The 27,054-nt window shown below is 42.7% G+C and overlaps 1 protein-coding gene across 1 annotated transcript in view; it reads left to right on the top strand.

Annotated features, from left to right (window-relative positions):
- Window positions 1–26,151, top strand: part of LOC143285665 (lysosome membrane protein 2-like) — a 45,144-nt gene extending 18,993 nt beyond the window's left edge. Inside the window, exons 5-9 of the mRNA XM_076593061.1 lie at window positions 440–570; window positions 1,479–1,552; window positions 17,203–17,254; window positions 18,475–18,636; window positions 21,531–26,151. Coding sequence (XP_076449176.1) covers window positions 440–570; window positions 1,479–1,552; window positions 17,203–17,254; window positions 18,475–18,636; window positions 21,531–21,716 — 605 coding nt within the window. The 3' untranslated portion in view covers window positions 21,717–26,151. The remainder of the gene's footprint in view (window positions 1–439; window positions 571–1,478; window positions 1,553–17,202; window positions 17,255–18,474; window positions 18,637–21,530) is intronic.
- The last annotated feature ends 903 nt before the right edge of the window (window positions 26,152–27,054 follow it).

The raw sequence follows: 27,054 nt of genomic DNA, 5'->3' as shown, positions 1-27,054 counted from the left end.
TTTGTGTGTGTGTGTGATGTGGCAGTGGACTATTTGTGTGTGTGTGTGTGTGTATGATGTGGCAGTGGACTATTTGTGTGTGTGTGATGTGGCAGTGGACTATTTGTGTGTGTGATGTGGCAGTGGACTATTTGTGTGTGTGTGATGTGGCAGTGGACTATTTGTGTGTGTGTGATGTGGCAGTGGACTATTTGTGTGTGTGTGTGTGTGTGATGTGGCAGTGGACTATTTGTGTGTGTGTGTGTGTGATGTGGCAGTGGACTATTTGTGTGTGTGTGTGTGTGTGATGTGGCAGTGGACTATTTGTGTGTGTGATGTGGCAGTGGACTATGTGTGTGTGTGATGTGGCAGTGGACTATTTGTGTGTGTGATGTGTCAGTGGACTATTTGTGTGTGTGTGATGTGGCAGTGGACTATTTGTGTGTGTGTGATGTGGCAGTGGACTATTTCCACATCCCGGTGGTGGTGTCGTTCCCCCATTTCTACATGGCAGACCCCAGCATCATCAGCAGTGTGGGCGGCATGCACCCTGTACCTGAGGAACACCAGACTGCTGTTGATGTGGAGCCGGTGAGTGTGTGTGTGTGTGTGTGTGTGTGTGTGTGTGTGTGTGTTTGTTTTGAATGTGTCCAGTGGACATTGTAACCATAGTAGTGAAGAGATGTGACCTTGATGTCCAGTGGACATTGTAACCATGGTAGTGAAGAGATGTGACCTTGATGTCCAGTGAAAGTGTAAGCATGGTAATGAAGAGATGTGACCTTGATGTCCAGTGGACATTGTAACCATGGTAGTGAAGAGATGTGACCTTGATGTCCAGTGAAAGTGTAAGCATGGTAATGAAGAGATGTGACCTTGATGTCCAGTGAAACAGTGTAACCATGGTAACAAAGAGATGTGACCTTAATGTCCAGTGGACATTGTAACCATCGTAACAAAGAGATGTGACCTTGATGTCCAGTGGACATTGTAACCATGGTAATGAAGAGATGTGACCTTGATGTCCAGTGGACATTGTAAGCATGGTAACAAAGAGATGTGACCTTGATGTCCAGTGGACATTGTAAGCATGGTAACAAAGAGATGTGACCTTGATGTCCAGTGGACATTGTAAGCATGGTAATGAAGAGATGTGACCTTGATGTCCAGTGGACATTGTAACCATCGTAACAAAGAGATGTGACCTTGATGTCCAGTGGACATTGTAAGCATGGTAATGAAGAGATGTGACCTTGATGTCCAGTGGACATTGTAAGCATGGTAACAAAGAGATGTGACCTTGATGTCCAGTGGACATTGTAACCTTGGTAATGAAGAGATGTGACCTTGATGTCCAGTGGACATTGTAACCATGGTAATGAAGAGATGTGACCTTGATGTCCAGTGGACATTGTAACCTTGGTAATGAAGAGATGTGACCTTGATGTCCAGTGGACATTGTAAGCATGGTAACAAAGAGATGTGAACTTGATGTCCAGTGGACAGGTCAGGTGTTGCAGGCCTTCAAACGACTGCAGATCAACATGTACCTGACCAAAGTGGAGGACGTCAGGTGGGTGTCTTGTCTCTCTTCACTCTCTCTCTCTCTGTCTCTTCACTCTCTATCTCTCTCTCTGTCTCTTCACTCTCTATCTCTCTCTTTTCACTCTCTCTCTCTCTGTCTATTCTCTCTCTCTCTCTCTCTCTCTCTCTTCACTCTCTCTCTCTCTGTCTCTTCACTCTCTATCTCTCTCTCTGTCTCTTCACTCTCTATCTCTCTCTCTGTCTCTTCACTCTCTATCTCTCTCTTTTCACTCTCTCTCTCTCTGTCTCTTCACTCTCTATCTCTCTCTCTGTCTCTTCACTCTCTATCTCTCTCTTTTCACTCTCTCTCTCTCTGTCTATTCTCTCTCTCTCTCTCTCTCTCCCTCCCTCCCTCTCACTCATTCTGTCTATTCACTCTCTCTCTCTCTTTGTCTCTGTCTCTTCACTCTCTATCTCTCTCTTTTCACTCTCTCTCTCTCTGTCTCTGTCTCTCTCTGTCTCTCTCTCTCTCTCTCCCCCTCTCACTCATTCTGTCTATTCACTCTCTCTCTCTCTTTGTCTCTGTCTCTTCACTCTCTGTCTTCACTCTTTCTCTCACTCTGTGTGTCTCTTCACTCTCTCTCTTCACACCCTCTCTCTCTCTCTCTCTTCACTCTCTCTCTGTCTCACTCTCTTTCTCTCTCTCTCTGTCTCCACTCTCTCTGTCTTCACTCTCTCTTTCTTTCCACTCTCTCTCTCTCTGTCTCACTCTCTTTCTCTCACTCTCTCATTTATGTGTGTGCTATTTGTAATAGATGTAGATTAGCAAGGACAGATTGGAAGAATAGGCTATGCGTAAAATCTTAATCCTTGAATAAAAAACATTTTGGGTTCTGAGTTCTCCGTCTCTTTACTCTTTCTCTCTTCACTCTTTCTCTCTCTGTCTGTCTGTTTCTCTCTGTCTCTTCACTCTCTTTCTCTCTCTCTCTCTGTCTGTCTGTTTCTCTCTGTCTCTTCACTCTCTTTCTCTCTCTCTGTCTCTCTCACTCTCTCTGTCTCTTCACTCTCTTTCTCTCTCTCTGTCTCTCTCTCTCTCTCTGTCTCTTCACTCTCTTTCTCTCTCTGTGTCTCTCCACTCTCTCTCTCTCTGTGTCTCTTCACTCTCTCTCTCTCTCTGTCTCTTCACTCTCTCTCTCTCTGTCTCTTCACTCTCTTTCTCTCTCTCTGTCTCTTAACTCTCTCTCTCTCTCTCTGTCTCTTCACTCTCTCTCTCTCTGTCTCTTCACTCTCTCTCTCTCTGTCTCTTCACTCTCTCTCTCTCTTTCTCTTCACTCTCTTTCTCTCTCTGTGTCTCTTCACTCTCTCTCTCTCTCTGTCTCTTCACTCTCTCTCTCTGTGTCTCTTCACTCTCTCACTCTGTCTCTTCACTCTCTCTCTCTCTGTCTCTTCACTCTCTCTCTCTCTGTGTCTCTTCACTCTCTCTCTGTCTCTTCACTCTCTCACTCTGTCTCTTCACTCTCTCTCTCTGTCTCTTCACTCTCTCTCTCTGTGTCTCTTCACTCTCTTTCTCTCTCTGTGTCTCTTCACTCTCTCTCTCTGTGTCTCTTCACTCTCTCTCTCTCTGTGTCTCTTCACTCTCTCTCTGTGTCTCTTCACTCTCTTTCTCTCTGTGTCTCTTCACTCTCTCTCTCTCTGTCTGTGTCTCTTCACTCTCTTTCTCTCTGTGTCTCTTCACTCTCTCTCTCTGTGTCTCTTCACTCTCTTTTTCTCTCTGTCTCTTCACTCTCTTTCTCTCTGTGTGTCTCTTCACTCTCTTTCTCTCTGTCTCTTCACTCTCTCACTCTGTCTCTTCACTCTCTTTCTCTCTGTGTGTCTCTTCACTCTCTCTCTCTCTGTCTCTTCACTCTCTTTCTCTCTGTGTGTCTCTTCACTCTGTCTCTTCACTCACTCTCTCTGTGTCTCTTCACTCTCTTTCTCTCTGTGTCTCTCCACTCTCTCTCTCTGTGTCTCTTCACTCTCTTTCTCTCTCTGTGTCTCTCCACTCTCTCTCTCTGTGTCTCTCCACTCTCTCTCTCTCTGTGTCTCTTCACTCTCTCTCTCTGTCTCTTCACTCTCTCTCTCTCTGTGTCTCTTCACTCTCTCTCTCTGTCTCTTCACTCTCTCTCTCTCTGTCTCTTCACTCTCTCTCTCTGTCTCTTCACTCTCTCTCTCTCTGTCTCTCCACTCTCTCTCTCTCTCTGTGTCTCTTCACTCTCTCTCTCTGTGTCTCTTCACTCTCTCTCTCTCTGTCTCTTCACTCTCTCTCTCTCTGTGTCTCTTCACTCTCTCTCTCTCTCTGTCTCTTCACTCTCTTTCTCTCTGTGTGTCTCTTCACTCTCTCTCTCTCTCTGTCTCTTCACTCTCTCTCTCTGTGTCTCTTCACTCTCTCTCTCTCTCTCTGTCTCTTCACTCTCTCTCTCTGTGTCTCTTCACTCTCTTTCTCTCTTTCTGTCTCATCACTCTCTCTCTCTGTGTCTCTTCACTCTCTTTCTCTCTCTCTGTCTCTTCACTCTCTTTCTCTCTCTCTGTCTCTTCACTCTCTTTCTCTCTGTGTGTCTCTTCACTCTCTCTCTGTCTCTTCACTCTCTTTCTCTCTCTGTGTCTCTTCACTCTCTTTCTCTCTCTGTGTCTCTTCACTCTCTCTCTCTCTGTCTCTTCACTCTCTTTCTCTCTCTCTGTCTCTTCACTCTCTTTCTCTCTCTGTGTCTCTTCACTCTCTCTCTCTGTGTCTCTTCACTCTCTTTCTCTCTCTCTGTCTTCTTCACTCTCTTTCTCTCTCTGTGTCTCTCTCACTCTGTCTCTTCACTCTCTTTCTCTCTCTGTGTCTCTCTCACTCTCTCTCTCTCTGTCTTCTTCACTCTCTTTCTCTCTCTGTGTCTCTTCACTCTCTCTCTCTCTCTGTCTCTTCACTCTCTCTCTCTGTGTCTCTTCACTCTCTCTCTCTCTGTCTCTTCACTCTTTCTCTCTCTCTGTCTCTTCACTCTCTCTCTCTGTGTCTCTTCACTCTCTCTCTCTGTCTCTTCACTCTCTCTCTCTCTCTCTGTCTCTCCACTCTCTCTCTGTGTGTCTCTTCACTCTCTCTCTCTCTGTCTCTTCACTCTCTCTCTCTGTCTCTTCACTCTCTCTCTCTCTATCTCTTCACTCTCTTTCTCTCTCTGTGTCTCTTCACTCTCTTTCTCTCTCTGTGTCTCTTCACTCTCTCTCTCTGTCTCTTCACTCTCTCTCTCTGTGTCTCTTCACTCTCTCTCTCTCTGTCTCTTCACTCTCTCTCTCTGTGTCTCTTCACTCTCTTTCTCTCTCTCTGTCTCTTCACTCTCTTTCTCTCTCTCTGTCTCTTCACTCTCTCTCTCTCTGTCTCTTCACTCTCTCTCTCTCTATCTCTTCACTCTCTTTCTCTCTCTGTGTCTCTTCACTCTCTTTCTCTCTGTGTGTCTCTTCACTCTCTCTCTCTGTCTCTTCACTCTCTCTCTCTGTGTCTCTTCACTCTCTCTCTCTCTCTGTCTCTTCACTCTCTTTCTCTCACTCTGTCTCTTCACTCTCTCTCTCTGTGTCTCTTCACTCTCTCTCTGTGTCTCTTCACTCTCTCTCTCTGTGTCTCTTCACTCTCTCTCTCTGTGTCTCTTCACTCTCTTTCTCTCTCTGTGTCTCTTCACTCTCTCTCTCTCTGTCTCTTCACTCTCTCCCTCTCTCTGTCTCTTCACTCTCTCTCTCTGTGTCTCTTCACTCTCTCTCTCTCTCTGTCTCTTCACTCTCTCTCTCTGTGTCTCTTCACTCTCTCTCTCTCTCTGTCTCTTCACTCTCTCTCTCTCTGTCTCTTCACTCTCTCTCTCTCTCTGTCTCTTCACTCTCTCTCTCTGTGTCTCTTCACTCTCTCTCTCTCTGTCTCTTCACTCTCTCTCTCTCTCTGTCTCTTCACTCTCTTTCTCTCTGTGTGTCTCTTCACTCTCTCTCTCTCTGTCTCTTCACTCTCTTTCTCTCTCTCTGTCTCTTCACTCTCTTTCTCTCTGTGTGTCTCTTCACTCTCTCTCTCTCTCTGTCTCTTCACTCTCTTTCTCTCTGTGTCTCTTCACTCTCTCTCTCTCTCTGTCTCTTCACTCTCTCTCTCTCTGTGTCTCTTTACTCTCTCTCTCTGTGTCTCTTCACTCTCTTTCTCTCTCTCTGTCTCTTCACTCTCTTTCTATCTCTGTGTCTCTTCACTCTCTCTCTCTCTGTCTCTTCACTCTCTTTCTCTCTCTCTGTCTCTTCACTCTCTTTCTCTCTCTGTGTCTCTTCACTCTCTCTCTCTGTGTCTCTTCACTCTCTCTCTCTCTCTGTGTCTCTTCACTCTCTTTCTCTTTCTCTGTCTTCTTCACTCTCTTTCTCTCTCTGTGTCTCTCTCACTCTGTCTCTTCACTCTCTTTCTCTCTCTGTGTCTCTCTCACTCTCTCTGTGTCTCTTCACTCTCTTTCTCTCTCTGTGTCTCTCTCACTCTCTCTCTGTCTCTCTCTCTGTGTCTCTTCACTCTCTCTCGGTTGCAACAAGGCGTTGGTTGTGAGCAAACTTTTTTGTCATTATTTAAGCAAAGAATGAAAGATATATTTATGCAAGAGTGGGACGAGTTGGTAATGTCTAAAGATATATATCATAACTACAGGCTGTTTAAAACTGGTTTTTGTTAGCAATATTTTGACTTTGTGGATAAAAAGTGTTTTAGGGACTGTTTGGTAAAATTAAGGCTTGGTTTGCTCCCAATAAATGGATCATTTTTTAGGAGAACATTCAAATGTAATTCAGATTATGCAAGTAAATGTTGTAATGTGGTCGAAGATGAAAACCATTTTATAAACAATTGTGTCCTTTACAATGACCTGCGGCAAAAACATCTGAACTCTGAAGGTCAATCATATGTTCACTTGCTGAAGAATGGTTCTGTTTACAGTATTCATAAACTCTGCGTTTATAAGATAAGATAAGATAAGAATAACTTTATTATCTCCAACTGGAGAAATTTGGTCAGGTGCATTATCACAACATAGACAAGTAAAGAACATGGGGACCATAACTGTAAAAGCCAACAACAGCCCCTACAAATATTACGAAGATACAAATGTAAAAAATATCACATACATCGTTTCATACATACATCCACACACTGCAGGTAATAACTAGTATTCTTAATGTAAAAACAGAAAGAATTAAGAAACATTATTTGAATATAATTATAAACATAGCCTACTATACTGCACATTGATTATAATAGACAGATAAAATAAGAATAAAGATGAATTGCGGAAAACCACAACCAGATAATCAGCACACACCCGCACCCCCCACCCCCACCCCACACACGCGGATAACTTGATTAAACAAGAGTAATAAACATATGTTCTCAAATAAAGCATTTCACATATTCGCTTTTGAAAACATTGCAATTAATTATTACATCGTAATTATTAAACAGAAATATATTTAGAATATGGACGTTAGCATTAGACATATTCCATTGTACATTCATCCTGCATATTGCACATTATTCTTCCTACATATTGCACATTCATTATAACCAATTGTCACGTTTTAAGCTCAGTAAACACACACACACACACACACACACACACACACACACTCACTCACACCCACACACACACACACACACACACACACCACAACTAGAACAAGGTACAGCCTATCATGCACAGACTTTCACACATCTCACATGAGAGTGCGCGCGCGCGCGCACACACCCACACACACACAGTTCTCAAGAATTTAAAAGGTGGATTGAACGTGGAATAAAAGTCTTCAGAGCTCTGGATTTCAACTTAAAAGTTCTGTAGCGTCGTCCTGATGGCAATAGCTCATAATACTTTGCTAAAATATGGGTGTCGTCAGTTGCTATCTGCCTGCTTTTTTTAACCACTCGACTTTCATACAGCTCTTGCATACTAGCTTGTTTCACTCCCACAAATTTACTGCATACACTCATGACATCGTTCAAAACACGCTTACTCCTCACTCCCAAACTTCCATACCAGCACATAAATGAAACTGTGAGCACGGACTTGATACAACATCGATAATAACTTTGAAGAATATTTGAATTTATACCAACATTTCTAAGCTTCTGTAAACAAAAAAATTCTAGATTGACATTTCTTATGAATGGAATCAACATTTCTGTCAAAAGTCAGCTTATTATCTAAGATGGTCCCTAAATATCTATATTCATTGACCCTCTCCACTGTTTGACCATCAATAACAAGGTTAGCTACAGGCAAGGGGTCTTTCCGAAAATCTATTGACATTTCTTTTGTTTTCAATACGTTGAGATCCAGATAGTTTTTCTCACACCAGGAACAGAACTTTTTAATTTCACTGAAATAAATAGCATCAGAGTTGGACAGATCTTCAGTTGCTGAATCATCAGAATATTTTATGACAGGAGTTTCCTCTGTGCCTCTGCAGTCATTTGTGTACAGTGTAAAAAGAACAGGGGACAACACTGTACCTTGGGGTGCGCCAGTAGAAGTAGATTTTAGAGAAGAGTGGGCAGAATGAAAGCGGATGGACTGAGTTCTATTGAGAAGAAAACTTACTATCCAAAGAGTAAGCTTCGGATCAACATCCATGCCTAGCAGTTTGAGGGCAAGGAGATGAGGTTGTATTGTGTTAAAAGCAGAAGAGAAGTCAACAAAAAGGATACGAAGAAAAGATCCTGTGTTATTCAAATGAAGGAAAGCATTATGAAGGAGAGTTAGGATAGCATCGTCAGTACTTCTGTGTGCTTTATAAGCAAACTGAAGAGAGTCAAGCTGCTGTTCAGTGAAAGAAAGAAGATGTCGGAGAATAATTTTTTCAAAGCATTTCATCACTACTGAAGTCAGGGCAACAGGACGGTAATCATTTAGTGCGGCTGGGTATATATATTTAATGCCCTGTAATGTGGTCGAAGATGAAAACCATTTTATAAACAATTGCGTCCTTTACAATAACCTGCGGCAAAAACATCTGAACTCTGAAGGTCAATCATATGTTCACTTGCTGAAGAATGGTTCTGTTTACAGTATTCATAAACTCTGCGTTTATATATTTAATGCCCTGAATATACAACAGGAATTCTGTGACAACAATGATGAAAGTTAGAATTAATTTGCTGTGCACAAGAAGCACTTTTGTTCTACAGGTTTAAGTTAGTATGTATTTTACATTTTGTTGTCGCTGCGTGATCCCCATATTGTGTACTTTTGACCGTGAGTAGAGAGGGACTGTGGAAGATCATGGCCAAGTACGGATGCCCTCGGAAATTTATTTCCTTGGTCAGCCAATTCCATGAAGGCATGCAGGCTCGAGTCCAGGACAATGGTGAAACATCTGCTCCTTTTGCTGTCACAAATGGTGTCAAGCAAGGCTGCGTCCTGGCTCCAACGCTGTTCAGCCTCATGTTCTCTGCAATGCTTACTGATGCCTTCAGAGATGGCGATGTTGGAATCGGCCTAAAGTACCGAACAGATGGCAAGCTGTTTAACCTCAGAAGGCTTCAAGCAAAAACGAAGGTCATGACAGACATCATCAGAGACTTTTTGTTTGCTGATGATTGTGCCCTCAACGCTGGATCTGAAGCTGACATGCAACTCAGCGTCGACAAGTTTGCCACTGCCAGCAGGAACTTCGGCCTTACCATCAGCACGAGGAAAACTGAAGTTCTCCATCAGCCAGCCCCAGGGAAACCCTACGTTGAGCCCAACATCACAGTCAACGGTCAGAGACTCAGTGCGGTGGAGCGGTTCACATACCTTGGCAGCACACTGTCACGAAATGTGACAATCGACGATGAAGTGAACGTCAGGATTGCAAAAGCAAGCGCAGCTTTTGGTAGACTCAATGCAAATGTCTGGAACAGAAGAGGCATTAGTCTTGAGACCAAGCTAAAGGTCTACAGAGCAGTAGTTCTCCCCACACTACTGTACGCCTGCGAAACTTGGACAGTGTACCAACGACATGCCAAGAAGCTGAACCACTTCCACACAACATGCCTCAGGAAGCTACTGAACATCAAGTGGCAAGACAAGACCCCTGACACAGAGGTGCTCGCAAAAGCCACCCTTCCCAGCATCTTCACCATCCTGATGCAGTCCCAGCTTCGCTGGGCTGGACACGTGGCGCGCATGCCAGACCATCGGCTGCCCAAAAGGCTCTTCTATGGCGAGCTGCAACAAGGGAAGAGATCACACGGAGGTCAGAAGAAGCGCTTCAGAGATACTCTGATATCAACCCTGACTCCTGGGAGGAATCTGCATTGGACCGTGACAAATGGCGCGCTGCTGTGCACAAAGGCGCCAGGTTGTGCGAGGCCAACAGGACTGCTGCAGCTGTTGAGAAGAGGCAGGCCAGAAAGTCACGGGCAAACAAGCTCCCTGACAATGATATGCCTGTCTTTGTCTGCCCCAACTGTCAGCGAACATTTCGTGCGCAGATTGGACTATTCAGCCATCTGCGCACTCACAGATAGATTCATGAGCATCCTTCCCCCCACCCCACCACCACCCTCCCCCCATCCCCCATCCCCCATCTGGATGACAACGATGGTCATCATCGATCTCGATGGACACACCATACTTTTGACCTCTTTCTAGGGGCCGGAGGCCTGGAGATTAAAGTTATATTCTTGTTCTTGTTCTTAACTCTCTCTCTTTCTTCACTCTCTCTCTCTATCTCACTCTCTCTTTCTGTCTCTTCACTCTTTCTGTCTCTTCACAATCTCTCTGTGTCTCTCTCACTCTGTCTCTTCACTCTCTCTCTCTCTGTCTCTCACTTGGTCTTGTTCTTGACTCTCTCTCTCTCTTTTTCTTCTTTCTCTCTATCTCACTCTGTCTCTTCACTCTCTCTCTCTTCACACCATCTCTGTGTCTCTTCACTCTCTCTCTCTGTCTCTTCACTCTCTTTCTTTCTCTGTCTCTTCTCTCTCTCTCTCTTCACTCTCTGTTTCTCTTCACTCTCTCTCTCTCTCACTTTCTCTTCACTCTCTCTTTCTCTGTTTCTCTTCACTCTCTCTGTGTCTCTTCACTCTCTCTGTCTCTGTTTCTCTTCACTCTCTCTCTCTGTCTCTTCACTCTCTCTTTCTCTGTTTCTCTTCACTCTCTCTCTCACTTTCTCTTCACTCTCTCTTTCTCTGTTTCTCTTCACTCTCTCTCTGTCTCTTCACTCTCTCTTTCTCTGTTTCTCTTCACTCTCTCTCTGTCTCTTCACTCTCTCTTTCTCTGTTTCTCTTCACTCTCTCTCTCTTCACTCTCTCACTCTCTCTTTCTCTGTTTCTCTTCATTCTCTCTCTGTCTCTTCACTCTCTCACTCTCTCTTTCTCTGTTTCTCTTCACTCTCTCTCTGTGTCTCTCTCTGATATAGATTTTGGATATTTTTCTTTGTTCTTCAACAAAATGTAATTTCTTTCTTTTTAAAAAAATGTTTTCCTTGGTGAGAGTTAGAAGTATTTTGTTTAATTCAACCTGTTTCACTTCATGGTAATGTTTTATCATAGCTATGGTAAGTGTTTTGTTTAATTCAGCCTGTTTCACTTCATGGTAATGTTTTATCATAGCTATGGTAAGTGTTTTGTTTAATTCAGCCTGTTTCACTTCATGGTAATGTTTTATCATAGCTATGGTAAGTGTTTTGTTTAATTCAGCTTGTTTCACTTCATGGTAATGTTTTATCATAGCTATGGTAAGTGTTTTGTTTAATTCAGCCTGTTTCACTTCATGGTAATGTTTTATCATAGCTATGGTAAGTGTTTTGTTTAATTCAGCCTGTTTCACTTCATGATGATGTTTTATCATAGCTATGGTAAGTGTTTTGTTTAATTCAGCCTGTTTCACTTCATGATGATGTTTTATCATAGCTATGGTAAGTGTTTTGTTTAACCTTTCCCGTACGTCGCCTAAAATTTTGCGCGCCGTACATCGTGGGTGTGCAGAAACCCATGGTTTCTAAGAAGGAATGACCCCTCGCTGTACGTCGTGGGTGTGCAGGCACCCATGGTTTCTGTGTACGAACTAACCCTTCGCTGTACGTCGTGGGTGTGCAGGCACCCATGGTTTCTGTGTACGAACTAACCCTTCGCTGTACGTCGTGGGTGTGTAGGCACCCATGGTTTCTGTGTACGAACTAACCCTTCGCTGTACGTCGTGGGTGTGTAGGCACCCATGGTTTCACTGAAGAAATAAGACCTTGCCGTACGTCGTGGGTGCACAGTAACCCACACCTGTCCGTAAAGCAAATTTGACTTTTCTTCAGCAGACTTGCATGCGCAGTTTCCACTTGTGCGTGTAGGCTATTTACTCCAGTGCTTGACCAGGCGCATTGTGAATAAGTTTTGCCCGTGAGAAGAGAGTGTTGTTACTTACAAAAAACGTTGTTGTTTTTTTGTTTTTTGTTTTGTTTTTGTGTGTGTGTGTGTGTGTGTGTGTGTTGTTTTTGTTCTTGGTTTTGTTTTTTTGGCTGGCTGGCTGGCTTTTTTTTTTTTCTTTCTTTTTTTAGCCATAGTCGGGTTTTCTCTACTTTGAACAGATTGGGATAAGAATAAAATTTCTATATCAACTATCTTTCTTTTTTTAGCCATAGTCGGGTTTTCTCTACTTTGAACAGATTGGGATAAGAATAAAATTTCTATATCAACTAGATTTTAGATCAATTGATTTCAGACTTACAAAAATATCCGGTTCTTAGAAAGGCACTTTAATTCCAACTAGATAAAAAGCTATCAATCAGTTGCTCCCATCATTCTCTACAAGAAAAATAGTTCATTCAATATTGTTGAAGATATCTAGTGCAATAAATATTCTTTTCTGAAATTAGTTACAACTTTAGAGTAAAACTTGCCGCAGACTTGAACCGGGATACGATCAACAAAAGACAAGGTCACTCTGATCTCTCTCTGTAGCGAGCCCAAGTGACGTCACGTCGACAACGCGTGGCGCCCAAGCTTTGCATGGGTGGCTCCACACCCACGACGTACGGCGTGCAAGGTTTATTCTTTGGGAGTATGGGTGTCGTCACACCCACGACGTACTGGGACATTAATTGATTAATAACTTCTTTGTTTATGTATAAAAGAAAATAATGTTCAGTGGATATGTAGTAAACTATATTATGGACAAAGTCATGAAATTATGTGGAAGTGGCTTCAATATTACTTGAGTTACAGAGCAAAAACACTTGTCTGGGTGATTTCACACCCACGACGTACGGGAAAGGTTAATTCAGCCTGTTTCACTTCATGGTAATGTTTTATCATAGCTATGGTAAGTGTTTTGTTTAATTCAGCCTGTTTCACTTCATGGTGATGTTTTATCATAGCTTTGGTAAGTGTTTTGTTTAATTCAGCCTGTTTCACTTCATGGTAATGTTTTATACATAGCTATGGTAAGTGTTTTGTTTAATTCAGCTTGTTTCACTTCATTGTATTGTTTTTAGCAGATGTGGTGTAGCATATTTGGAGCAGTCCACTTTATGTGGGGTAGCATGTTTGGGTCAGTCCATTTTATGTGGTGTAGCATATTTGGATCAATCCACTTTCTTTATGTGGTGTAGCATGTTTGGGTCAGTCCATTTTATGTGGTGTAGCATATTTGGATCAATCCACTTTTTTTATGTGGTGTAGCATGTTTGGGTCAGTCAACTTTATGTGGAATAGCATATTTGGATCAATCCACTTCCTTTATGTGGTGTAGCATGTTTGGGTCAGTCCACTTTATTTGGTGTAGCATATTTGGATCAATCCACTTTCTTTATGTGGTGTAGCATGTTTGGGTCAGTCCACTTTAAGTGGTGTAGCATATTTGGATCAATCCACTTTCTTTATGTGGTGTAGCATGTTTGGGTCAGTCCACTTTATGTGGTGTAGCATATTTGGGTCAATCCACTTTCTTTATGCCTCCCGAGGGGACACTACCTTGTCGTGGTCGGGAGGCTTAGTGGCCAGTGATCGAGCCAGCTATGTCGGCGGGGGCATCAGTGCTTCTGATGGTTTACTGCTCTAGTTCCAGGTATTAATTGACAGCCTACATAGCCATTGTAGCTGTTCAGGCTCAGTGTGTGGTGGTTTTTGTACTGATGCCCCTGATAGTTCTTCCCATGCCGAACAGGTCGTGAGTAAGGCCTGAACTAAAAGTGACCCACTGTCCCTTTCGCTATTCTCTCTTCTTCTTTTTACCACCTCTTTTCTGTCTTCAGCTCCCCATCAAGCCTTCTTTTTTCTCTGTGGCCTTCTTCAGGCCCGCCATGTTCGGCGTGCGGCGCGATCTGTGAAGGAGGGGAATGAAATCCTGGGGAATGAGAGAGCACACTGCTGGTGAAACCCAGCTGGAGGAAGTTGGAGGGGGCTACACCTTCTACTGCACTGGGAAGCCAGATGGCACCCCAAGAACCTAGGCGTGGGCTTTGCCATACGAACCAAACTTGCATGACAGCTTGACAGCCTTCCACGTGGGATAAACGATAGGCTGATGACCCTGCGTCTGAAACTGTCCAAGGATCACTTCTCCACAGTCATCAGCTGCTATGCCCCGACGATGACCAACCCTGATGACATCAAAGAAGATTTCTATGAGGAGCTCAGCTGCACCATTTCAGCAGTAAACAGAAAGGACAGGCTGATCATCCTTGGGATTTCAATGCCAGCGTCGGCGTGGACTTCTCCTCGTGGCCAAAAGTCCTTGGACAGCATGGCACTGGCAAGTGCAACTCGAACGGACTGCTTTTGCTTTCACTTTGTGCGCAGCGTGGACTGACCATCACCAACACCCTCTTCCAACAAGTGGACAAGTACAAGAACACGTGGATGCACCCCCGCTCCAAGCAATGGCACATGCTGGACTATGTGATTGTCCAGCAGAGGGACAGGGGTGCTGTTTCCATTACACGCTGCATGAGAGAAGCAGTCTGTTGGTCGGACCATCGCCTGGTACGCAGCAAGATGAACATCAGATTTGCATGCAGGCTACAACCAGCCAGGCAGAAACCCCCAAGGAAGCTGAACACCCACCGCCTACCTATCACCAAGGACATGCTGCAACAGCAAATCCAAGTAGCTCTCCAAGAAATTCCTGCATCGACTGATGTAGAAGAGGTATGGAGCACCTTTAGAGATGCTGTGTACACAGCAGCAGCTGACACACTTGGCTTTGTACAGAGGAGCCACAAAGACTGGTTTGACGTGAACAACTCTGGAATCTCCAAGCTCCTGAACACACTGCAAAAAACGGCATCAGGATCACATTTCTGATAAAGACTGCCAAGGGAAGGAAAACCAGTTCTTGCAAACCAAGCAACTCGTACAGAAGAGGCTGCGTGAGATGAAGAACACCTGGTGGGAGAGAAAGTCCGAAGAGCTTCAGTCTGCTGCTGATGCTCGCAACATGAAGACCTTCCATGATGGTCACCGAGCTGTATATGAGCCGAGAGTCACAGGATCATCCCCTGTCCGAGCCTTGGACCAGACCACCCTCCTGACAGACAAGAAAGACATCCTTGCCCGCTGGGCAGAGCACTCCAACACCCTCCTCAACAGGGACTCGTCTGTATCTGACGAGGCAATTGCAGCCCTCCCACAGCTACCAGTCAGTGACTCGCTAGCTGCCCCTCCCACCAAGGCCGAGACCCAGAAGGTCCTTAAGCTGACAATGTCAGGAAAAGCACCAGGAACGGATGGAATCCAGGCTGACATCTACAGGTATGGAGGTGAGGTGCTGACAGACAAGCTGACCGCCCTGTTCCAGTCTATCTGGGAGAGAGGGGAGGTCCCCCCAGGATTTCAGGGATGCTTCAATTGTCCGCATTTACAAACGGAAGGGAGACAAAACATCCTGCAATAACCACTGTGGAATCTCTCTCCTCTGCATCGCCCACCGCGGACCTTTAAAACACCTGAGGTATGATTCAATCTGGCCTCGTACCGTAAAGACTCCACCAGTTCACTGGCCTACAGAACTTACTTTTCAGAACTCTGCCACAAATTTCCCACTTTCCAAAAAAATCTTCACTGATGGTTCCAAGTTGGAGGACGGAGTCACTGCGTCTGTGTTCTGTCCCACCTTGCCTGACCAGCCCTCAATGGAACACATCCTATTTGACAGCTCAGTGTACACTGCGGAACTGAACGTACTTGTTCTGCCGGTAAAAATGGTTCTCTGTTCGAAACAAAAGAGATTCATGATCTTTTCCGACTCCTTGTCAGCCCTGGAGGCGATTGCCTGCAGGAATCTCACTCATCCCAAACTGCTGGAATTCTACGATGCTTTTACTCACGTAATGAAGAAAGGATATGATGTGTTGGCCTGGGTTCCTGGCCATGTTGGCATTCGTAGTAACGAAAGGTCAGACCAGCTGGCCAACAACGCTGTTAAGGAAGAATTATCGAGATCCTTTGTACCATACACAGACATTAAATAGAAGGTAAACACTTACGTTAAGGATCTTTGGCAAGAGGAGCGGAACACCCAGACGGACAACAAGCTGTGTCAAATCAATCCAGACCTAAAAGAGACCCTCTCATCGGGGGTGAAGAACAGAAAGGAGGAGTCTGTGCTGTGGAGACTGTGAACGGGGCACACTTTTTTTTTTTTTTTTTACTCATTCTTACTTGTTGAAGGGGGAAGAGGCCCCTCGATGTATTCCCTGTGATGAGCCTCTTACCGTGAAACACATGCTCCTTGACTGTTGGGATCTGCATGATGTTAGACACAGACATTACACGGCTGTTTCTCTGAAGACTGTGTTTCATGATGTCCCTTTGTGGACGCTGATGGGCTTCTTGAAAGAAGTGCACATTTTAAATCAGATTTGAAGGTTTTAAACTATGGAAGATTTTTAAACTTTGAGTGGAAAGCTTTAAGCGGTGACTAGTTTTTATTGGAATTTTTTTTTTTATATTTACCCTTGACTTGTAGTAGGTATTAACATGGCGATAGCCTTGAGATGGCCTCAGTGGTCAGCGAGGCTCTAAGCACCATAATTTGATTTGGTTCCATGTTTCAATCAAAAAACTTTACAGTGGGTTCTATGTTTTAATTGGTATCAAATAACTTTAAGTGGGTTCTGTGTTTTAATTGGTATCAAATAACTTTACAGTGGGTTCTATGTTTTAATTGGTATCAAATAACTTTACAGTGGGTTCTGTGTTTTAATTGGTATCAAATAACTTTACAATGGGTTCGATGTTTCAGCAAATAACTGTTCTTTGTTGATTCTTTCCTGCAATGAATGCTGCAGCAGTGTGTAAACTGTCTGTTGTTGTTGCTGCAGCATCACTGGGAACATTCAGTGTAGCAGTGTGTAAACTGTCTGTTGTTGTTGCAGCATCACTGGGAACATTCAGTGTAGCAGTGTGTAAACTGTCTGTTGTTGTTGCTGCAGCATCACTGGGAACATTCAGTGTAGCAGTGTGTAAACTGTCTGTTGTTGTTGCAGCATCACTGGGAACATTCAGTGTAGCAGTGTGTAAACTGTCTGTTGTTGTTGCAGCATCACTGGGAACATTCAGTGTAGCAGTGTGTAAACTGTCTGTTGTTGTTGTTGCAGCATCACTGGGAACATTCAGTGTAGCAGTGTGTAAACTGTCTGTTGTTGTTGTTGCAGCATCACTGGGAACATTCAGTGTAGCAGTGTGTAAACTGTCTGTTGTTGTTGCAGCATCACTGGGAACATTCACAGCGTCTTCCTCCCTGTGTTCTGGCTGAACGAGGTCAGTCCTTGTGTCTTTCTCTTTGTCACTGCCCCAAGACAGGGGGTTGTAGTTTTGGAAAAGAGATTTCCTGAAGTGTTGCTCTGTGTGCAGTGTGTTGTCCTGTGTGCAGTGTGTTGTGCTGTGTGCAGTGTGTTTTCATGTGTGCTGAGTGTTATCATGTGTGCTGTGGTTGTCCTGTGTGCAGTGTGTTTTCATGTGTGCTGAGTGTTATCATGTGTGCTGTGGTTGTCCTGTGTGCAGTGTGTTGTTCTGTGTGCAGTGTGTTGTCCTGTGTAAAATGTGGTCTGTTGTCCTGTTCTGTGTAAAGCGTGTTGTCCTGTGTGCAGTGTGTTGTCCTGTGTGTTGTCTGTTGTCCTGTCCGGTGTAAAGTGTGTTGTCCTGTGTGCTGAGTGTTATCATGTGTGCTGTGGTTGTGCAGTGTGTTGTCCAGTGTGCTGTGGTTGTCCTGTGTGCAGTGTTGTCCTGTGTGCAGTGTGTTGTCATGTGTAAAACGTGTTGTCCTGTGTGTTGTCTGTTGTCCTGTCCTGTGTGCAGTATGTTGTCCTGTGTGTTGTCTGTTGTCCTATGTGCAGTGTGTTGTCCTGTGTGCTGTCCTGTGTGCAGTGTGTAAAGTTTGTTGTCCTGTGTAAAGTGTGTTGTCCTGTGTTCAGTGTTGTCTTGTGTGCAGTCCTGTGTGGAGTGTTTTCCTGTGGACAGTGTGTTGTCCTGTGTGCAGTGTTTTCCTGTGGGCAGTGTGTTGCCCTGTGTGCAGTGTTGTCCTGTTCTGTGTAAAGCGTGTTGTCCTGTGTGTTGTCTGTTGTCCTGTGGTTGTCCTGTGTGCAGTGTGTTGTCATGTGTGCTGTGGTTGTCCTGTGTGTTGTCTGTTGTCCTATGTTCAGAGTGTTGTCCTGTGTGTTGTTTGTTGTCCTGTTCTGTGTAAAGTGTGTCGTCTGTTGTCCTGTCCGGTGTAAAGATGTGTTGTCCTGTGTGTTGTGGTTGTCCTGTGTGCAGTCCTGTATGTTGTCCTGTGTGCAGTGTGTTGTTCTGTGTGCAGTCCTGTGTGTTGTGGTTGTCCTGTGTGCAGTGTGTAAAGTTTGTTGTCCTGTGTAAAGAGTGTTGTCCTGTGTGCAATGTGTTGTGATGTGTGCAGCGTGTTGCCCTTTTTGTTGTCCTGTGTGCAGAGTGTTGTCCTGTGTCCTGTGTGCAGCGTGTTGCGATGTGTGTTGCCCTGTGTGCAGAGTGCGGTGGTGGATGAGAAACATGCCAAGATGCTGCACAACCAGCTGTTTGTTCCCATGGAGATCGTGTCGGTGGTGGAGAAAGTGCTGATGGCCGTGGGTGCCTTGCTGGTCCTGCTGGCCATTGTGGCCACCATCAGGAAGTGTGTGAAAGGCAGGGAGGTGAGTGCCACAGGTGTGACAGGCAGGGAGGTGAGTGCCACAGGTGTCGTAACCAGGTGTGACAGGCAGGGAGGTGAGTGCCACAGGTGTCGTCACCAGTTGTACACATCAGGCTTCACCATTTGGAAAGTGTAACGTGAATTCTGCATGTCTTCCCTGTGTATGTGTGTTGTGTGTGTGTGTGTGGATCATGAAAAAAATAAAAAAGGAGAGAAAAAAGAATCGTTGAATTGGGTCCTGTATTGTGTATTAATAAGCTTTGAAAAAATACAAACCCCAAAAACTGCCTGCTCATGGCATCGAAGCACAGATGTTCTGTTTAGAAATAAGTCGTCAAATGCCCAACGCTATGCCGCTGCTGACTTCAATCGACCAAATGTTATATTAAAAGCTTTGGGTCTTTTCTTAGTGCGATAAAAATATTATCATATTTGAGGTAATAACATTTAAATCATGTTTTCTTGACATATCTCAGTTATTTAAGACATTCTTTTGATTTGGCCATAAATGAGACATTGACATCATCTCTGGCACACTGCAACATGTATAGATCTGAACATACCTGTCCCACAACAGGCACACTGCAACATGTATAGATCTGCACATACCAATCCCACAACAGGCCCAGTGACCGGAACTGAGTTTTTCTTTTATCTTCATTCCAGTTAATTCAATATCCACTTAGAATATTCATATGCAGAAAACACTTCAGTGGTGTTGTTAGTGTAATTGTATGTTTTCTGTCCACAATTTGTATTTCTTTTCTTGTAATTGCAAACAAGAAAAACAAGGTAATGCCACCTTCTTACCAAGCATAGTGTACATTCCAGCAACTGGGAAGTTGTAAATGGCGGTCTCCTGAAGTCCCTTCAACATAATAAATGGTTAATGATCTGGAAATACAGCTTAATTTGGGAGATTTACATTTTATTATTGGTATGACTGTGAAGATTTTTTTTTTTTTTTTTTTTTGCAATATGTTGAAACTAAATTTGGTATTGGCAGACAAAGTATTGCCAGAGAAAATGGCAATGTTAAAGTTTACCATGGACACACAGACATACACAGTCAACTGAACACCGGGTTGTAACGTAAGACTCAGTCTGTTGTACTGTGGTGTTTGTGTTGTGTGTACTGTGGTGTTGCATTGTGGTAGTTTTGTATTGTGTTGTGTGTACTGTGGTGTTGCATTGTGGTAGTTTTGTATTGTGTTGTGTGTACTGTGGTGTTGCATTGTGGTAGTTTTGTATTGTGTTGTGTGTACTGTGGTGTTGCATTGTGGTAGTTTTGTATTGTGTTGTGTGTACTGTGGTGTTGCATTGTGGTAGTTTTGTATTGTGTTGTGTTGTACTGTGGTGTTGGTCTCAAGAGATGTCACAGTGTGAAGTTGAGGTCTGCTCTCAGAGTATGGGCATCACAGTGTGAAGTTGGGGCCTGCTTTCAGGTAGAGTGTGGGCATCACAGTGTGAAGTTGAGTCCTGCTTTCAGGTAGAGTGTGGGCATCACTGTGTGAAGTTGAGTCCTGCTTTCAGGTAGAGTGTGGGCATCACTGTGTGAAGTTGAGGCCTGCTTTCAGGTAGAGTGTGGGCATCACTGTGTGAAGTCGAGTCCTGCTTTCAGGTAGAGTGTGGGCATCACAGTGTGAAGTTGAGGCCTGCTTTCAGGTAGAGTGTGGGCATCACTGTGTGAAGTTGAGGCCTGCTCTCAGGTAGAGTGTGGGCATCACATTGTGAAGTCGAGTCCTGCTTTCAGGTAGAGTGTGGGCATCACAGTGTGAAATTTGGGCCTGCTTTCAGGTAGAGTGTGGGCATCACAGTGTGAAGTTGGGGCCTGCTCTCAGGTAGAGTGTGGGCATCACTGTGTGAAGTCGAGTCCTGCTTTCAGGTAGAGTGTGGGCATCACTGTGTGAAGTTGAGGCCTGCTTTCAGGTAGAGTGTGGGCATCACTGTGTGAAGTCGAGTCCTGCTTTCAGGTAGAGTGTGGGCATCACAGTGTGAAGTTGAGTCCTGCTTTCAGGTAGAGTGTGGGCATCACAGTGTGAAGTTGAGTCCTGCTTTCAGGTAGAGTGTGGGCATCACAGTGTGAAGTCGAGTCCTGCTTTCAGGTAGAGTGTGGGCATCACAGTGTGAAGTTGGGGCCTGCTTTCAGGTAGAGTGTGGGCATCACAGTGTGAAGTTGGGGCCTGCTCTCAGGTAGAGTGTGGGCATCACTGTGTGAAGTCGAGTCCTGCTTTCAGGTAGAGTGTGGGCATCACAGTGTGAAGTTAGGGCCTGCTCTCAGGTAGAGTGTGGGCAGCACTGTGTGAAGTTAGGGCCTGCTCTCAGGTAGAGTGTGGGCATCACAGTGTGAAGTTAGGGCCTGCTCTCAGGTAGAGTGTGGGCATCACTGTGTGAAGTTAGGGCCTGCTCTCAGGTAGAGTGTGGGCAGCACTGTGTGAAGTTGAGGCCTGCTCTCAGGTGGAGTGTCTTCTGCCTGCAAGTGTGTGTGTGTTTTTACAGTGAATTTGTCCTGTTTATGTTTGAGATAAATGCCCTCTCACTTTTTGTTTGTTTTTACAGTGATTTTGGCCTGTTTACCTTTGAGATAAATGCTCTCTGACTTCTGGCATGTAGACACTGTACAATGATTTATGGCTTGTATGTTACTTTTTTCTTCTCTTTTCTTCCTCAAAATCATATGTCTTGACCAAACAGTTGGCATGGCCATCGTAGACAGTTCTGAGCACAATACCAAATGCTATTTATGTTGTATTGGTAACATGAAACATGTCACATTTTCACGTGCCCCCATGGGTTTTCCTGAAATAAACACGACTTGTTTTCCTAAGTAGATTTTTCTGCAGAATTAAACACCAAGACCACCAGACCAAAAGCAGACCCATCTGTCTGTGTCAGGTCCAGAGGCCTGGCTCGGCACCGCCCCTGAGAAGCACGGACAGAGTGCGAGAGCGACGTCCCCAAGGGAGACCACTCAATGGAGGGTCAGTGCAGATGGAGAGGGGGGAGGAAGAGCCGCTGTTGCAGGATGGGGGAGGGGCGTATGGCACGGCTGCTGGTCCTGCAGACCACAGCGCTCCCTAGCAGCAACGTTGGCATTGTTGTGTGACCTTTACTCTGCTGCTACTGCCGGTTTTTTTCCCCCCTCCTTATTGTTCTTTGTAGTCGTATTTAATTTGAATCATTTCTTTTGCACATCTTTCATTTGATCATATTGCAATATATTTGTGTATCTGATGGTTTTTTCTTGTTTTTAATTGTTTCATTGCCTTTTAACCACAAAAGTGGGTAGGCCGTCAGCTGTCTGACCAATGTGTTGGGTTTCTGTCTACGTCGGGCATCAGCTGCTACATTCTACTGCTGTGGTATGTGTAGCTCTGCGTTGCTCTGTAGACTGTGACTGTGTTGCTCTGTGGTCTGTGTAGGTCCATGGACTGTGTGACTGTGTAGGTCTGTGGTCTGTTTGTGTAGGTCTGTGTGGCTCTGTGAACAGTCTTACAAACCATGGACGACTGTTCACTTGGCCCTCTCTCTTGGATGTGGAAGTATGAAGAAAGATAAATCATGAATCTAGTCTTGTCCTCAATCTAGTCTTGTCCTCAATCTATCTATATGTATATATGTAAAATGATCAGGTGTTTATGTGTGTGATGTGGATCAAAATATATAATTGGCCATCAGCCACCATCGCTCAGGTGTATATTGGAATTGGCTGAACCTTTGGCTATGGGAGTGTGCATATAAAGTATCAAAGATGTAATCACAAAGTACTCATGATTGTTCATAGCATATTTAGTATTAATGATGTGATCACAAACTCATGATTGTTCATAGCATATTTAGTACAAAGGATGTAATCACAAAGTACTCATGATTGTTCATAGCATATTTAGTACAAAGGATGTAATCACAAAGTACTCATGATTGTTCATAGCATATTCAGTACAAAGGATGTAATCACTAAGAACTCATGATTGTTCATAGCATATTTAGTATTAAGGATGTAATCACAAAGTACTCATGATTGTTCATAGCATATTTAGTATCAAGGATGTAATCACAAAGTACTCATGATTGTTATAAGCATATTAAGTATTGAGGATGTTATCACAAAGTTATGATTGTTCATGGCATTTTAAGTATAAAAGATGTAATGACAAAGTAATGATTGTTCATGGCATATAAATTATAAAAGATGTAATGACAAAGTAATGATTGTTCATAACATATAAAATATAAAAGATGTAATGGCAAAGTAATGATTGTTCATGGTATATTTAGTATCAAGGATGTAATGACAAAGTAATGATTGTTCATGGCACATAAAGTATAAAAGATGTGATGGGTAAGTAACAGTGATTGTTCATGACATATGAAGTATAAAAGATGTGATGGGTAAGTAACAGTGATTATTCATGGCATATAAAGTATAAAAGATGTGATGACAAAGTAATGATTGTTCATGACATATAAAGTATAAAAGATGTGATGACAAAGTAATGATTGTTCATGGCATATAAATATAAAAGATGCGATGACAAAGTAATGATTGTTCATGGCATATAAAGTATAAAAGATGTGATGACAAAGTAATGATTGTTCATGACATGTAAAGCATAAAAGATGCGATGGCTAACGGTGATTGTTCATGACATGTAAAGTATAAAAGATGTGATGACAAAGTAATCATAGTAGGCAATAGAACCTGTCTCAAGGCTCTGGAACTGGAGGCATTTTCATCCTTTGGGGGGTTGTTTCAAAAAGTTTTTTTCTTTCTTTCTCTTTTTTGTTTAAGTTGGTTTATACCCTGCAGAAATGTCTCATTTTTTGGTGCTTTTTTTTCTTTTTCAGCTTTCAGTGAGTGATATGACGGATGACATGTGGGACAGAAATGATGATAGTAGTTTTCAGCTTTCAATGAGTGAGGTACAGAAATGATGATAGTAGTTTTCAGCTTTCAGTGAGTGAGGTACAGAAATGATGATAGTAGTTTTCAGCTTTCAATGAGTGAGGTACAGAAATGATGATAGTAGTTTCAGCTTTCAGTGAGTGAGGTACAGAAATGATGATAGTATTTTTCAGCTTTCAGTGAGTGAGGTACAGAAATGATGATAGTAGTTTTCAGCTTTCAGTGAGTGAGGTACAGAAATGATGATAGTAGTTTCAGCTTTCAGTGAGTGAGGTACAGAAATGATAGTTTTCAGCTTTCAGTGAGTGAGGTACAGAAATGATGATAGTAGCTTTCAGCTTTCAGTGAGTGAGGTACAGAAATGATGATAGTAGTTTTCAGCTTTCAATGAGTGAGGTACAGAAATGATGATAGTAGCTTTCAGTGAGTGAGGTACAGAAATGATGATAGTAGCTTTCAGTGAGTGAGGTACAGAAATGATGATAGTAGCTTTCAGTGAGTGAGGTACAGAAATGATTATAGTAGTTTTCAGCTTTCAATGAGTGAGGTACAGAAATGATGATAGTAGCTTTCAGTGAGTGAGGTACAGAAATGATGATAGTAGCTTTCAGTGAGTGAGGTACAGAAATGATGATAGTTTTCAGCTTTCAGTGAGTGAGGCACAGAAATGATGATAGTGGTTTTCAGCTTTCAGTGAGTGAGGTACAGAAATGATGATAGTAACTTTCAGTGAGTGAGGTACAGAAATGATGATAGTAGCTTTCAGTGAGGTACAGAAATGATGATAGTAGTTTTCAGCTTTCAGTGAGTGAGGTACAGAAATGATGATAGTAGCTTTCAGCTTTCAGTGAGTGAGGTACAGAAATGATGATAGTAGCTTTCAGTGAGTGAGGTACAGAAATGATGATAGTAGCTTTCAGCTTTCAGTGAGTGAGGTACAGAAATGATGATAGTAGCTTTCAGTGAGTGAGGTACAGAAATGATGATAGTAGCTTTCAGTGAGTGAGGTACAGAAATGATGATAGTAACTTTCAGTGAGTGAGGTACAGAAATGATGATAGTAACTTTCAGTGAGTGAGGTACAGAAATGATGATAGTAGTTTTCGAATCACTGACACCATGGAGCATTGCAGTACTTGGCAGTGTGATCTAATTGAACAGCAAAATCCCAAGGTAGGAATTCAGAAATTGTTGTTTTTCTCCATAATGAATTAGTGCAATCACTTCAAATTTTGCCATTGTGAAAAGGCAAATGTGAAGTAATATACCATTTCTATCCCACAGTTATTTTCGCTTTTAATCAAACCAGATTCTCAGTGGCTTGTTGTAAAGTTCTTATGTCTGGATGGCCAGTTCTACCAAATGTGCTTAATGGCAAGTTCTAAACAAATGTGCTGAATTGCAAATTCTTGTTTTTGAATGGCAGGTTTTATTAATTGTGCTTGAATGGCAGGTCATGTTTGAATGGCCAGTTCTTATGTGTTTAAATGGCCAGTTCTTATGTGTTTCAATTGCAACTTATGTGTTTGAATGGTATGTTCTGATCATGTGTGTTTGATTGGCAAGTTTTTATTCAATGTGTTTCAATGGAAAGTTCTTATGAAAAGTGTTTGAATTGCAAGTTTTTATAAAATACATTTGATATTCATGCTCTTATTAGAAGATTTGAATTTTGTGATTTTACAAATGGAAGCATGCAATTTTCAATTGTACGAATAATCATTTCTGATGAAAAGCAGAAACTATTATTTGGATCGATATATGTTAATAGGCCCACTGGTAACACTAAACAAGAGCTGGTTTATTCTCCCACAAGATCAGTCAGTGAATGAGATGTTTGAAGTTAAACATTGAGGATTTTGCTGACCTGAGTAAGAAAGATGCTGTGTCAAACTAACTGCCGAAGTTACACCTTGCCTCAAAAGCTCACAATTCGAACTATTTCTACTGTCTGATCAGAGTAAATAAACAGCGGAGTTATTACACACTTGTTCTTTCATTAAAAAAACAAAAACCAAAAACCAAAAAAAACCAACCATCAACACTGGGAATCCCCAAACCAAAAGTATGTGATATTCTGCAGTTTCAGGACTGTTCCATTTCATTTTACATGGGTTACTGTGTGACGTCAAGTCAGCCATGGCACGACCACTTGCTTGTTCATTACACCAACCTTCCACCCCTTCATGTCAACTGAATGGACTATTCTGCAACAGTTATTTTTAGACAGGCGGTGAGCAGTCAAAATACTTTTTGGTACCTCGAAACATCGCTGTCAGCTAGGAGTTGCTTTGCACATTTGTAGTTAGCCTCCAAACCATATGGAAAACAGACACATTTAAGATTGTTACTGTTAAAAAAACGTACATCTTTCAAAGCTGGGTAATATGTGTTATACTGATTTCCACACTTGGACTACTATAAACACACACACAGTTGGCATAGGTCACAGTGGTCTTCCTTCATGCATTCAGAATGTGACGAAATATAATTGACAAATTGTGCTTGGAAAATCTATTTTGTGTATTTGTATGCTTGTTGGGAATGTTTGTGCAGTATGTATTTTTTTAGGCCTGTGTACAAATCTCTCTGAATAAAAACTCAGCTGCCTTCTTTGCCTCCTGTCAATTATATGTTATTGCTAATTATTAAGTGAATGTGGCACACTGTATTCCAAGATGTCCGGCTCTGTCAATTCATGTGGGGTCTGTTGTGTACAATTTCCGTTATGTTTATTCTAGTTAATGTTGTAACAACTGTAAAATATTTGTATGCAGTAAACACATCAATGTTGTAGTTATTATTATGAGCATTTACGCCTAATCTTGAAAATAAGCCCTAGACATTTACAAATAGAACACATATGTAAATATCAAAAAGGAAAAAACTGAACACAAGATACCAAACATTAAAAAATTATTATTATTAGGCCTTCACTTGTGATACACTTTAAAAAAAGAAAAAAACTTAATCGTTTTTAATCGTTAAAATGTGTTCTGCATGTGTTATTGTAAAGCTTCGTGTTAAAAAAGTAAAAGGCCCGAGTGCAGGTTCAAACCCAACATGTTCGGGTGGGAAGAAATTGTCTTGGTCACTGTGCTAATATATCAGCATGTTTTATTAAGGGCAATAAATCGATTGCAGAATTCGAAGTGATAACGCTGTTTGAATCATGTCATTTTGGTATATCTCTGGCATTTAAAAATTCTTTAATTGGTGCAGTAAAGGAGACATTGCCATGCCACAATTACACTGCAACATTTAGCCGTTTTCTCTGGATCTAGATTGATGTATGACAAGTTTAGTTACACTCGCTGGGAAAGTATGACACAGTTGATTCAATTTCTCTTTCATGTTCATTCTAGTTAACTAAGTATCCACTTTAAAATATTCAAATGCAGTAAACACGTTGATGATGTAGTCTGTGTCACTGTATGTGTTCTGTCCAGAATTTGTATTTCTTTCCATTTAACTGCGAAACAAGAAAAACGAGGTCATGATGTCTTTTTACAA

Source organism: Babylonia areolata, chromosome 9 (assembly GCF_041734735.1).
Source record: "Babylonia areolata isolate BAREFJ2019XMU chromosome 9, ASM4173473v1, whole genome shotgun sequence".
Taxonomy (NCBI): domain Eukaryota; kingdom Metazoa; phylum Mollusca; class Gastropoda; order Neogastropoda; family Buccinidae; genus Babylonia; species Babylonia areolata.
This window is presented reverse-complemented; position numbering and strand designations above follow the sequence as displayed.